At 36.3% G+C, this 13,255-nt stretch overlaps 1 protein-coding gene across 1 annotated transcript in view; it reads right to left on the bottom strand.

Annotated features, from left to right (window-relative positions):
• ABCB5 (ATP binding cassette subfamily B member 5) overlaps positions 1-13,255 on the bottom strand; it is a 115,699-nt gene that overhangs the window by 43,425 nt on the left and 59,019 nt on the right. The window contains exons 16-18 of the mRNA XM_069587638.1: positions 7,905-8,048; positions 6,835-6,939; positions 6,574-6,651 (exon numbers count right to left, since the gene is read on the bottom strand). Of these exons, the coding sequence (XP_069443739.1) occupies positions 6,574-6,651; positions 6,835-6,939; positions 7,905-8,048 (327 nt within the window). The remainder of the gene's footprint in view (positions 1-6,573; positions 6,652-6,834; positions 6,940-7,904; positions 8,049-13,255) is intronic.

Below are 13,255 nucleotides of genomic sequence, written 5' to 3'. Positions count from 1 at the left end.
ATGTTATAACCAATTTCATTTTCAACATCAAATACAGATAGCACTTAGCACTTCTCAACTTTGAGGAATGCTGATTTCCTTTCCTTAGCTATTAAATGTTTCCTCCCATGCACTCAAACTACTTAAACCTCTTATGGCTTAAAACTATGTGGAGACTGGCTCTAAAAATGACTGATTTTTAGTGAGTGAAGAGCAAAAGAATTCTTGAATTACTAAAGCCAGCCAGGGCCCTGATGCCCAGGTAACACGTTTCTGCCAACTAAGGTAACAAAAACAAGACAGATAGAAGGTGATGCATTAATCATGCTGCTATGTAAGAAGAAAGCCCCTGTGGAAGAATATGGGAGGGGTCGGGGGATTGCAGTCCTAGCATGACATCACTACTCTGGAAACCCCTGGATTGAGAAGGTGTCCCAAACAACTTAGGGTCTAGATGCTCAAAGGACATTTTATAGAGATCACGATCTGCACTATACAGTAGTGGTGTTGAGAACAGAACCCCAGTCAAGAGCCTATCTTATTGTGAACACACATGAGTGGTAATTTTAACTACAGCACTCCTGATCTAGAAGACATTACTTGGTTTTTATTGTATACTAGCAGGCTTGATCCCTGGGTTGGGAAGATCCCCTAAAGAAGGAAATGGCAACTTAACTCCAGTATTCTTGCCTGGGAAATCCCATGGACAGAGGAGTCTGGTGGGCTACAGACCATGGGGTTGCAAAGAGTTTTGGACAGGACTGAGTGATTGAGCATGCAGTCATAGAATGAATATATATATATATATATATATACACACATATACATATATATAGTTTACACTGTGTAATTATTTCTATATTTCAACATGACATGGAACACCCAAAGAAGTTTTAGATACAATATAAAGTAAAAGTATAAAAAATAATTGATTATTTAATATTACATTCCTGTTTCTGTTGCTGTTGTTCAGTCTCCCAGTCATGTTGGACTCTTTGTGACCCTATGGACTGCAGCATACCAGGCCTCCCTGTCCCCCACCGTCTCCTGGAGTTTGCCCAAGTTCATGTTCATTGCATCAGTGATGCCGTCCAGCCATCTCATTCTCTGATGCCCTCTTCTTCTGCCTTGATCTTTCCCAACATCAGGGACTTTTCCAATGAGTCATCTGTTTGAATCAGATAACCAAAATATTGGAGCTTCAGGTTCAGCATCAGTGAATATTCAGGGTTGGTCTTTAAGACTGACTGGTTTGATCTCCTTGCTGTTCAAGGGACTTTCAGGGATCTTCTCCAGCACCACAGTTCAAAGGCATCAATTCTTTGGTGTTCTGCCTTCTTTATGGTCCAACTCTCATAACTGTATGTGACCACTGGGAATACCATAGCCTTGACTATACGTACCTTTGTTGGCAGAGTAATGTCTCTGCTTTTCAACACCCTGTCTAGGTTTGTTATCACTTTCCTGCCAAGAAGCAATCGTCTTCTGATTTCATGGCTGCAGTCACTGTCCGCAGTGATTTTGGAGCCAAATAAGAGGAAATCTGTCACTACTTCCACCTTTTCCCCTTCTATTTGCCATGCAGTAATGGGGCTGGATCTTATTGGTTTTTAAAAGAATATTTAGTCTTAAGCCGGCTCTTTCATTTTTCTCCTTCAGCTTCATCAAGAGGCTGTTTATTTCCTCTTCGCTCTCTACCATTAGAGTGGTATCATTCGCATATCTGAGGTTGTTGATGTTTCTCCCATCTATCTTGATTCCAGCTTGTAACTCATCCAGCCTGGCATTTCTCATGATGTGCTCAGCATAGGTTAAATGAACAGGGTGACAGCAGACAGCTCTGTTGTACTCCTTTCCCCATCTTGAACCAATCAGTTGTTCCATACAGGGCTCTAACTGCTGCTTCTTGACCCGAATACAGTTTCTCAGGAGACAAGTAAAATAGTCTGGTATTCCCATCTCTTTAAGAGCATTCCATATTTTTCATGATCCACACAGTCAAAGGCTTTAGTGTAGTCGATATAACAGAGATAGTTTTTCTGAAATTCCCTTGCTTTCTCTATAATCCAGCGAATGTTGGCAATTTGATCTCTAGTTCCTCTTCCTTTTCTAAACCCAGTTTGGACATCTGGAAGTTCTTGGTTTGCCTAATGCCAAAGTCTAGCATGCAAGATTTTAAGCATGACCTTACTAGCATGGGAGATGAGTGCAATTGTCTGATGGTTAGCACATTCTTTGGAACTACCCTTCTTGGGAATTGGGATGAGATTGACCTTTTCCAGTCCTGTGGCCACTGCTGGGTCTTCCAGATTTGCTAACATAATGAATGCAAAACCTTGATGGCATCCTCCTTTAGGGATTTAAATAGTTCGGCTGGAATGTCATTGCATCCACTAGCTTTATTAACAGCAGTGCTTCTTGAGGCCCACTTGACTTCACACTCCAGAATGTCTGACTCTGGGTGACTAACCACATCATGGTAGTAATCTGGTTCATTAAGATCATTTTTTGTACAGTTCATCCATGTATTCTTTCTATCTCTTCCATCAGTGGTAGGGGCATAAACTCAAATTACCCTGATGGTGAATGGTTTGTCTTGAAAACGAACCAAGATCATTCTGTCCTTTTTAAGGTTGCACCCAAGTACTGTATTTCAGACTCTTGCTGATTATAAGGGTCACTCTGTTTCTTCTATGGCATTGTTCGCCCACAGTAGTAGATATAATGGTCATCTGAATTAAATTTGCCCATTCTTGTCCAGTTTAGTTTGCTGATTCTTAGGATGTCGATGTTCTTACCATCTCCTGCTTGACCATATCCCATATTGACCAGTATTCCCATACAATACTGTTCTTTGCTGCATCAGATTTTACTTGTGTCACCAGACACATCAACAACTGAGCATCGTATCCGCTTTGGCGCAGCTGTTTCATTCACTCTGAGCTATTGGTAATTCTCCCCCACTCTTCCCTGGTAGCATATTGGACACCTTCAGACCTGGGAGACTCATTTTCAGGTGTCATATCTCTTTAAAAGGCCTTTTATACACTTCATGAGGCTCTCATGGCAAGTATACTGGGGTGATTTGCCAACTACTCTTGCCTGGGAAATCCCACGGACAGAGGAGTCTGGTGGGCTACAGTCCATGGTGTCATGAATAGTTTTGGACATGACTGACTGAGCATGCACAAACACAATTATATGTGTATATATGTGTGTGTGTGTGTATATATATATGTATATATATATATATATATATAGTTTACACTGTGTAATTATTTCTGTATTTCAGCATGACATGGATTCTATAGTATAGAGTCTATAGAATCGGGAGTGTAGTATTAAATAATAAATTCTTTTTTATACTTCATATTGTATCTAAAACTTCATTGGGTATTCCATGTCATGCTGAAATATAGAAATAATTACACAGTGTAAACATTCCTGATTCTATAGTATAGTAACTGCTCTAATACGTAAGGCAAAGGATACATATATGACTAGTCTTAGTCCTTATCTGATGATGTTCAATCAGCAAGATATCCAAACTTGCTTTTCAACAAGTCAGCAATTATTCACTCTAGGGTTTACTTTTTAGCATAGGCTCTATATGCTAAAACACTTAGCAGAGTTTCTGGAACACAGCTGGTATTGAGTAAAAATTAGCTTGCTTCTTATCTTCCTGATGGTAAAATGGTTATAAGTTAGGCTAAGATCCCCTGAAGAAGGGAACAGCTATCCACCCCAGTACTGTGGCCTGGAGAATTCAATGGACTGTACACTCCATGGGGTCACAAGGAGTTGGACACGACTGAGCAACTTTCACTTTCATTAAGTTTTCTGATACTAGAAAACCCATTTTCCTGCCAATAATTCTAAAAGAAGTAAAAATCTACAGTAGTGGCATTGTAAGTGCTTGGTATGTTTTTGCTTATTTAATCATCACAAGTATAAGACAGATACTATGATTATCCATATTTTATCAATGAGAAGAAGGAGGAACTGAGAGATTAAGTAACTTGCCCAAGGTCAAACAGCTGGAAAGAACTGAGGCCAGGATTTAAACCTAGGCAACCAAATGCTAGAATTTTTAATCAAAACCCTTTTCTGCCTCCCATCTAACTGAAGCATTACAGTTGAGTTTCATGATATGTTTTTCCTGCTTCAGGATTTGTTACCTCAAATCTTTTTGGAGATTCCTTAGTGATCTCCACTAACGCCATCATCTAATGATTTAGACCTCCCTCCTGCCCACCCCCCGTGCCAAAGCCCTACCCAATTCAGTTTAGAGAGAAACAGGCAAAAATAAGTTTTACATCTTTTAAAAAGCCAAATAGATCTATAGGCTAATATTTATCGTTTTGTGCTCACTTGGTCATGTCCAGCTCTTTGTGACCGCTGTGGGATTCTCCAGGCAAGAATACTGGAGTGGGTAGACTTTCCCTTCTCCAGGGGATCTTCCCAACCCAGGGATCAAACCCAGATCTCCCGCATTGCAGGCAGATCTTTACTAGCTGAGCCATAAGAGAAGCCCTTAAACATAATAAACAATGAGTTATTTATAACCACTGAAATCAGCAACAATTTGAACATTCTTTTCAACTGGAAGGATCTCAAGTGATCAAATAAAATAGCAATTTTATACCTACAAAAAGACCACACCTGATTCCATAAATACCTCAACTTCAACTGAAGTTTCAAAATGGTTATAAAAAGCACTGCAAGTTTCAGCATGCTTTCTAAGACTAAAAAAAAAAAAAAAAAGCAACCTTATCTTAGGGGAAAAAAACAAGTAACAGAAGTTAGGGCAAAGCTGTACATTAGGAATTTCCCTTACTAACAGACAAAAGTGAAATTTCTAAGACATTTATGAAGAAAAAGCCAATTACATTACTCCTTTTTTCCAATTTAAAAAAAGCAAATAAGCAAAAAGAGTGCTGAAGAATGAAGAGGGAAATCAAATGGTAAGCTGAAAGGGGCTCAGCTGAATTTATGGGAGAAATGAATAACATCTGCTGAATAGCACAGTTTCTATTTGTGTCTTTGTATGTTCTGAAGAAGGAGAGCTTATAGTTTATAGGTAGGTGTATTCTCATGGGCAGACACTATGTAATCCAAGAATGTTACTCTCCTCGTGGTCACATGGCTAATGCTAAGCAGAGGATTAATGTCCAGTATCAGCCATCAGGATACTGGATTTACAATATCTACTGGTTAAACTGGCTTATGGCCTTTAGGATATGCCACCAAAAGCATCCTGTAAACCTCTAGAAAGAAGTTCAAAGTAATAATTGGAAAAGTTAAAATTTATATTCTTCTATTTAAGATATTCAGAAATTCAGGGAACATTTTCAAAAGTTCCTGGAAATTGAAAACAAATGTCCTTGAATGTGAGAAAACATAAATACACAAAGAAAAACAAAAATGAGCAGAAATTTTCAACAAATGTGAAACACAGTATTAGCCAAATAAAATCACACCTAATTTCATCAAAGATCTGAGGTAAAAACATAAACTATTCATAGGAAAAAAAAAGTAGAAGCTTAATGAGAATTACACAAGATGTGCAATCTTTAAGTCATTTTATGATCCATCAAGTAGATTTTTGTTTTTCTGGACTGAGTGCTTCCAGTTGTCTCTAACAGGACGTTTTGAGAGAGGATGTTAGGTACCAACTGCTTCCAAGCATCAGGTTGCTTGGAAACTCACTCTTTTTTTTTTTTTTTAATCTGTAATCCTCTAACAGCACACAAAGGTGGAGGAGTTTTGTTACTCAGCAGTCCTTTGAGCACTGCTGCTAAAAGTCACAAGATGTAAAAACTGGTTTTGATGACTCGGCTGGAGGGGTAGTATCTCTACTTTTGAAAAGAAATGACCCGGCAGGAAGCTATTTACTCCTGCATGGTGAGCTCCGGTGACAGAAAGTGTGGCAAAGGGCTTCAAATGATTACTGGCTTTCAGGGTAACACAATACACCTCAGCCTCCTGAAAGAATTTTAGAGGTGCCAATCTGAGACATTCCTGCCATTTGCCCTCACGACTCACTTTTCAAGATTATTATTTGATTCACCTATTTTTAGTTATTTCATAGGTGTGCATGATTATATGTCACAAGCTAGACAGATGTTATCTGAATTCAGCACTCTTCTGATGCGGGCAGAAAGAATGACTGCTTGAAGAAGCAGCAGTGAATGAGCACTATGAGAAATTAACTCCTCCTTTTTCAACATGTTCCTCGAGATACTGTAGTTCTTAACACTCCTTTTCAGTTTTAAGTTAGCCTTCCATTCTGATTCTAGAACACTATACATTGAAAGAGATTTGTCAAGATAAATGCAAGGAAGAAGGAGTGAACTCTAAATCTTGTTTTCTGTAAGTTGCATTTTTGAACATAACAATTTTTGACTTGCTTCTGTTAGGAAAGTTCACCACAAGAATTCTGATGTTAGATGCTGCTTGGGACACAAAAAGCATGCTTTTAAATGATCAAAGGAAAGGTTATGTCAAGAAAATGTTTATGAAGAAAAAACTAAAAACTAGAATATTTAAAAACACATTTTAAATAAAATAAGATAAAAATAACTAACCACCAACCTGATATAACATGGCTTTAAATGCCAAGTGTCTTAATCTCATGGTTAAGATTTCCCCTGCTCTGCCATAAAATAATCCCTGGAAAAGAAACAAACGAAAATTTACATTTATTCTTAACTGTCTTTTCCATTTCTTTGGAATATTTAGTTACTATATTTACATATTTGTATTTTATTTAGTTATATCTAGTTACTATTTTTAACTCAAATAGGATGACACAAAACAGTAATCAAGTGCACAGTTAATTCATTAAAAGCTTACCTGAATAAAATAACTGACAAAGCAAATAACACCCAAAATTACAAATATCATGGAATAAATTTCTGCATCATGTTTTAATGTGGTTTTATCATCATTTTCAAACATCTGAAAAGGAGTAAATTTTTTAAATCAGGTGATTGGAGGAGAATATAAAAGAAAGAAAAGAAAAAAAAGAAAGAAAAAAACTAAAATATCTATTCATCAGGATTTAAAAAATGAATTTCAACATAACAATTTCCACATATTTCTGGGGAAAAATGCACCTTATTCTATCCTCTACATTCATTACATAAAATAAAAAATAACACTACTTTAATGAAAAATAACTTGTCATAAATCCTCTCACTTAAGATACATCAATAAGGGATCAGACAAATGAGTCCTCTATCTGCTATTAATATCACTGTATATTTTCAAAGAAACTATTGAAATTAGTTTTCTAATTGAAATATTATTTCTAATAACTCAGGTTTCTTAATATTCCTCTATTCAGAGTACCACCTGCAACATGAGACCTTTAACATGTCTCTAGAAATTGTTCCTAAAATTAGTAACTATACACGTATTGGCATCTATGTTGACACAGTGTCAACAGTCTTGGACTGTTGCTGTTGTTAAAACTGAAGACTTAACATGGCTCTAATAAGATCCTTGAATTCATCAGCTCTCCTGGGTCCCCAGCACAGTCCCGAACTCCTTCTTTCCTCTTTCTGACTGGTAATAAAAAATGGTCATTGTTCAGACCAGTTGAAAGAAAGAGTAGCCGTATTTGTCTCTTTTATTACTTCAGTGTTTTGGAATGCTGATACAGCACTGGAGTCAGAATTAGAAAACAAAGCAATTTCTTTACTGATTGCCAGATTAACAAGGTACAGCCCAACACTTCACAATAGAGGCTGGCTTATCCCCCGAGAACATTAGCTAACCTTTCTATCATGGATCCCACACTAGGGGTGACCCACTACGCGTCTCAATTTTCCCCTTGTTGAGTTAAAGTACCCAAGGTCTATTCTCTCAGGTCACACTTCATTTAAAATTGGTAAAAATATTAGAGAATTAGTTTTACTTACAGTTACAATTTTTGCAAAGATGATGGAAAATATTGGATGAACAGTTCCATTTAGAACAGAAGCCAGTGTCCCCAGAACCACAGAAGGCCATTCAGACTTATATAATTTAAAAATTTTTAATAGAGAAACTTCAGGAAGATTTGTCTATAGATAAAATGAAATACTTTGTTTATAACCCCAGTTTGGGAGCATAATGGAATCTAAAGAAGTTAGCCCATCTTGAATAGATCTATAATATAAAATATCAAATATAATAGGTAATAGAGAAGAAAGCAGAATTTCTCTTAGAAAAAATTTACTGCCTATAATACTGATAATGATATCAAAACATAAAATAAATTTTATACAAAAGTGACTGTGCAACTTATCACCTTTTGGCATTTCACTCAGTCACTATCATTAAAAAAGTATAAATTAATACACATGTGCTGATAGCTAAGACTTTAGAAGAAATGACAGGCATATTTTCCTTTACACCTGTTAAACTGGATTGAATATCATGCCCTAGAATAGGACAAAATCTAGATGGGAACTAAACATAGACAGAAGGTAAAAGTTTTTCTAGCATTTTAAGCTTGAAAGTTTTCTAGTTTCATGACTATTTATGGAAACATTTTTCGAATACCTTGGTTAAAAGCTTGTTTTGGGGTTCCCAGTTATAAGTTAATTGCTGCAATATCTGAGTATGTTACTTACAATCACCACGGTTCACTTTCCTTATCTTTTTGAGGAAGATAAGAGTTCCTATCTTACAGGACTGGTGTTTTTTTAGTTTTTATTTTATATTGAAGGATAGTTGATTCACAATGTTGTGTTAGTTTCAGACGTACACTAAAGTGATTCAGTTATACATACATCCATTCTTTTTCAGATTCTTTTCTTGTGTAAGTTACTATGGAATAGTGAGTAGAGTTTCCTGTGCTATACAATAAGGCCTTGTTGATTATTATCATATATAGTAGTGAGTATATGTCAATGCCAGACTCCTAATTTATCCCTCCCCCATACATTTCCCCTTTTATTTTCTAAGTCTGTGAGTCTGTTTCTGTTTTGCAAATAAGTTCATTTGTATCATTTTTTTTAGGTATAAGTGATATCACATAATATTTGTTTTTCTCTGATTTACTTCACTTAGTATGATAATCTCTAGGTCCATCTGTGTTGCTGCAAATGGCATTATTTCATTCATTTTTATGCTGAGTAGAGGATTGTTTTCAGAATTAAGCTTAACTCAGTATTTGCACACAATAAATACCCAATATCAACAACCTCGGATATGCAGATACCATTCTAAATGGCAGAAAATGAAGAGGAACTAAAGAGCCTCTTGATGAGGGGGAAAGAGGAGAGTGAAAAAACTGGCTTAAATTCAACATTCAAAAAACTAATATCATGGCATGAAGTTCCATCACTTCACAGCAAATAGATAGGGAAAAAATGGAAGCAGTGACAGATTTTCCTTTCTTGGGCTCTAAAATCACTGTGGATGGGGACTGCAGCCATAAAACTAAAACACACTTGCTCCTCAGAAGAAAACTATGACAAACCTAGATAGCATATTAAAAAGCAGAGATATAACTTTGCTGACAAAGGTACGTATAGTCAAAGCTATGGTTTTTCCGGTAGTCATGTATGAATGTGAGAGTTGGACCATAAAGAAGGCTAAGTGCTGCAGAATTGATGCTTTTGAATTGTGGTGCTGGAGAATACTTTTGAGAGTCCCGTGGACTGCAAGGAGATCCAACCAGTCAATTCTAAAGGAAATCAATCCTGAATATTCATTGGAAGGACTGCTGCTGAAGCTGAAACTGCAATACTTTGGCCACCTGATGCGAAGAACTGACTAGTTAGAAAAGATCCTGATGCTGGGAAAGATTGAAGGCAAAAGCAGAAGAGGTCATGAATCTGAGCACACTCTGGGAGAGGACACAGAGGCCTAGTGCACTGAAGTCCATGGGGTCAAAGAGTCGGACATGACTTAATGACTGAACAACAACAATAAATACCAAATAAATGTTAGCTATTATTGATGTTACTGTGAAAGGAAGGATAATGTTATGAAAAATCTTGGGTCTTATACAGAGAATGAATATTGCAAATAACACTGGTATCTGCCAGTCCTTCCTGATCCATGGAGGGTGCCATGGGGGAGGTAGTAGTCATGATGATCAGAGGATAAATAACATAATAATGATCTCTCCTTTCTCTTGTCTGGAATACCTAGGGGATTTATTTAAGAAACTTCAAAAATCTTGTGAATAAATTCTGCGGTGAGTAAGTCTTTTGAATAGGAATGTAGGTAGCAAACTATTAGGCATTTTATATGTTGAAACTTCCTCATGGCATTCACTGTTGAAGTAATGAAATTTATGAACCTGATAACCAGGGAAAGATTTCAGGTAAGATATAAAATAGTATGTAATTCTTGTTTTAATCTGAGCCTGGCAATTATAATACAAACTCTATTGTTTGAGCAAAAGAACTTTTAAAATTCTAAAGCCTTTAAAGTCTATTTTCAGGATGGCTAAACCAAATTTATATTGGGGGAGTCCCTAGTGGCTCAGATGGTAAAGAATCTGCCTGCAGTGTGGGAGATCTGGGTTTGATCTCTGGGTCACAAAGATCCCCTGGAGAAGGAAATGGCAACCCACTCCAGTATTCTTTCCTGGAGAATCCCATGGACAGAGGACCTGATGGGCTACAGTCCATGAGGTTGCAAAAAGTCAGAAACGACTGAGCAACTAACACTTTCACTTAATAATTTGATTATCTATTATCTTCCTTTCTGAAGTTTTCTGAGGATTTTCATCATAAAGAGCTTCACTTTTCAGTTAGGTCACTGTCCAACAGAATATAGAGAAATTTTAAAAGTTCCATTCCAACTCTTTGTGAAGTCCTAAACATGGATTTTCTTTTTTGTCAAACTCTTTACAAAATTATCTCAGTTTGTAATGAAACTACAAGTATGTCCCAGGACACAATACCAGTACACTACAGAGCCAGCTAATGTAAATGGTCTATCAGCTTCTGTAAAATACCTTTTTACCTCTAAAAATATGAAAAAGATTGAAAAAAGGGTATTACTTAACTATTGCTATAAAGAGAGAAAAGAATAAATTGAAATAAAAACAAAATGAAAAATTTTAGTAAAATCATGAGAGTCTGGACTACTTAACTGTGTTACAGGTTATATTAATAGTGTGTTTTTAAGAGAACTTGATATAAAAATATATGAAATTAGAGTCAATTTATAAAGAGATATGAAAAGATTTTTAAAAGTTAAAAAAACTTTAAAATTTAATGAGATATATTTTAAAGCTTTATTGAGTTATAATTTTCATACAAGCTACACATATATAAAGTGTACATTTTCATAAGATTAGACTTCAGTACACACCCATGAAACTATCACCACAGTCAACATAATGAACATACTCTTTACCCTGGTAAGTTTCCTCTTGATTTCTAATCCCTTTCTTCCACACTTCTCAGCTGCTAGTGCTCTTCCCCTACAACCACTGATATATTTTTGTCACTATAGACTGCTTTGCCACAGTCAACATAATGAACATACTCCTTACCCTGGTAAGTTTCCTCCTGATCTCTAATCCCTTTCTTCCACACTTCTCAGCTGCCCGTGCTCTTCCCCTACAACCACTGATATATTTTTGTCACTATAGACTGCTTTGCAATTTCTAGAGTTTTATTTAATATATATAAATCAAATCACATAGTATGTACTCTTTTCATGTGGCTTCTTTCTGTTCAAAATAACTGCTTTGAGATTTATTCATGCTATTCTATGAATTAATATTTCATTCATTTTCATTGCTGAGAAGTGTTTCATTATTTGGATATACCACAGTTTACCTCTTGACATAAATTGGATTATCCCAAGTTATGGGCTATCACAAATAAAGCTGCTATCATTCACATACAAGACTTTGTGTGGAGATATGATTTCATTTCTCTTGAGTGAACACCCAGAAGGGCTTCCCTGGTGACTCAATGGTGAAGAACTCTCCTACCAATGCAGGAGACGCAGGTTTGATCCCTGGATTGGGAAGATCCCCTGGAGAAGGAAATGGCAACCCAGTCCCATATTCTTGTCTGGGAAATCCTATGGACAGAAGAGCCTGGAGGACTGCAGTCCATGGGGTCAAAAAAGGGTTGGACATGACTTAGCAACTAACAACAACAACAACAAAACCTAGAAAAAGAATGGCTGGATCATAGTAGGTGCATATTTAACTTTTAATGAAACTGCTGAACTATTTTGCCAAATTGGGATTACTACTTTTTATTCCCACTAGCAAAATGTAGGGTTCCAGATGCTCCACATCACCATCAATAGTTGGTACAGTCTTTTTAGATTTAACTATTCTAAAAGGTGTATCATGACATCTCAATTATAATTCATTTGTTCTTCTCTAATGCCTAATGAAGGACAGGGAAGCCTGGCATACTACAGTCATGGGGTTGCAAACAGTCAGATAAGACTGAGTGATTAAACAATAACAATGCCTAATGATGTTAGGCATATTTTCATATGCTCATTTCCCATATGCATATCTTCTTTGTCAAAATTTCTATTAAAATATTTTTCCCATTTTCCTATTGGGTTTTTGATATTCTTATTACTGTGCTTTGGGAGTTCTCTGTATATTCTGGATACAAGTCCTTTATCACATATGTGACTTACAAATATTTTCTTACAGTTTATAGTCTATCTTTTCATTTCTTAAAAAGTTTTACTGGGAATTTCCTGACAGTCCAGTGGCTAGGACACTGTACTTTCACTGCCAGGGCCTGGGTTTGGTCCCTAGTCAGGCAACTAAGATGCTGCAAGCCTTGTGATGTAGCCAAAAAAAAAAAAAAAAAAAAGTTTTACAAATAGAAATGTTCTTCATTTTGAAGTCTAACTTATCTATCTTTCTCTTTTACAAATTGTGATTTTTGTGTTGTAGCTAAGAAATTTTTGCTTAACTCAAAGCCATAAATATTTTCTACTATATTTTCTTATAAAAACTTTCTATTTTTAGCTTTTCAGTAAGGTCTGAATTCAATTTATAGTTAATTTTCATCTGTTTTGAAGTATGGATTGAAGATGATTCTTTTGGATACATAGGTATTTCTTTCAGCATCTTTTCTTATAAAGACTATATATTTTTGAGGTTTCCCTGGTGGCTCAGTGGTGAAGAATCTGCCTGCCAATGCAGGAGACACAGGTTTGATCCCTGGTTAGGGAAGATACCACATGCTGCCGAGCAACTGAGTCCATGCTCCATTAAGTAGCCTGTACTATAGAGCCCAAGAGTCACAACTACTGAGCCCGGGTGCTAAAACTATTG

This window comes from Ovis canadensis, chromosome 4, assembly GCF_042477335.2.
Source record: "Ovis canadensis isolate MfBH-ARS-UI-01 breed Bighorn chromosome 4, ARS-UI_OviCan_v2, whole genome shotgun sequence".
Classification (NCBI taxonomy): domain Eukaryota; kingdom Metazoa; phylum Chordata; class Mammalia; order Artiodactyla; family Bovidae; genus Ovis; species Ovis canadensis.
The sequence above is the reverse complement of the archived record's forward strand: the minus strand, read 5'-3'. Positions and strand labels throughout refer to the sequence as shown.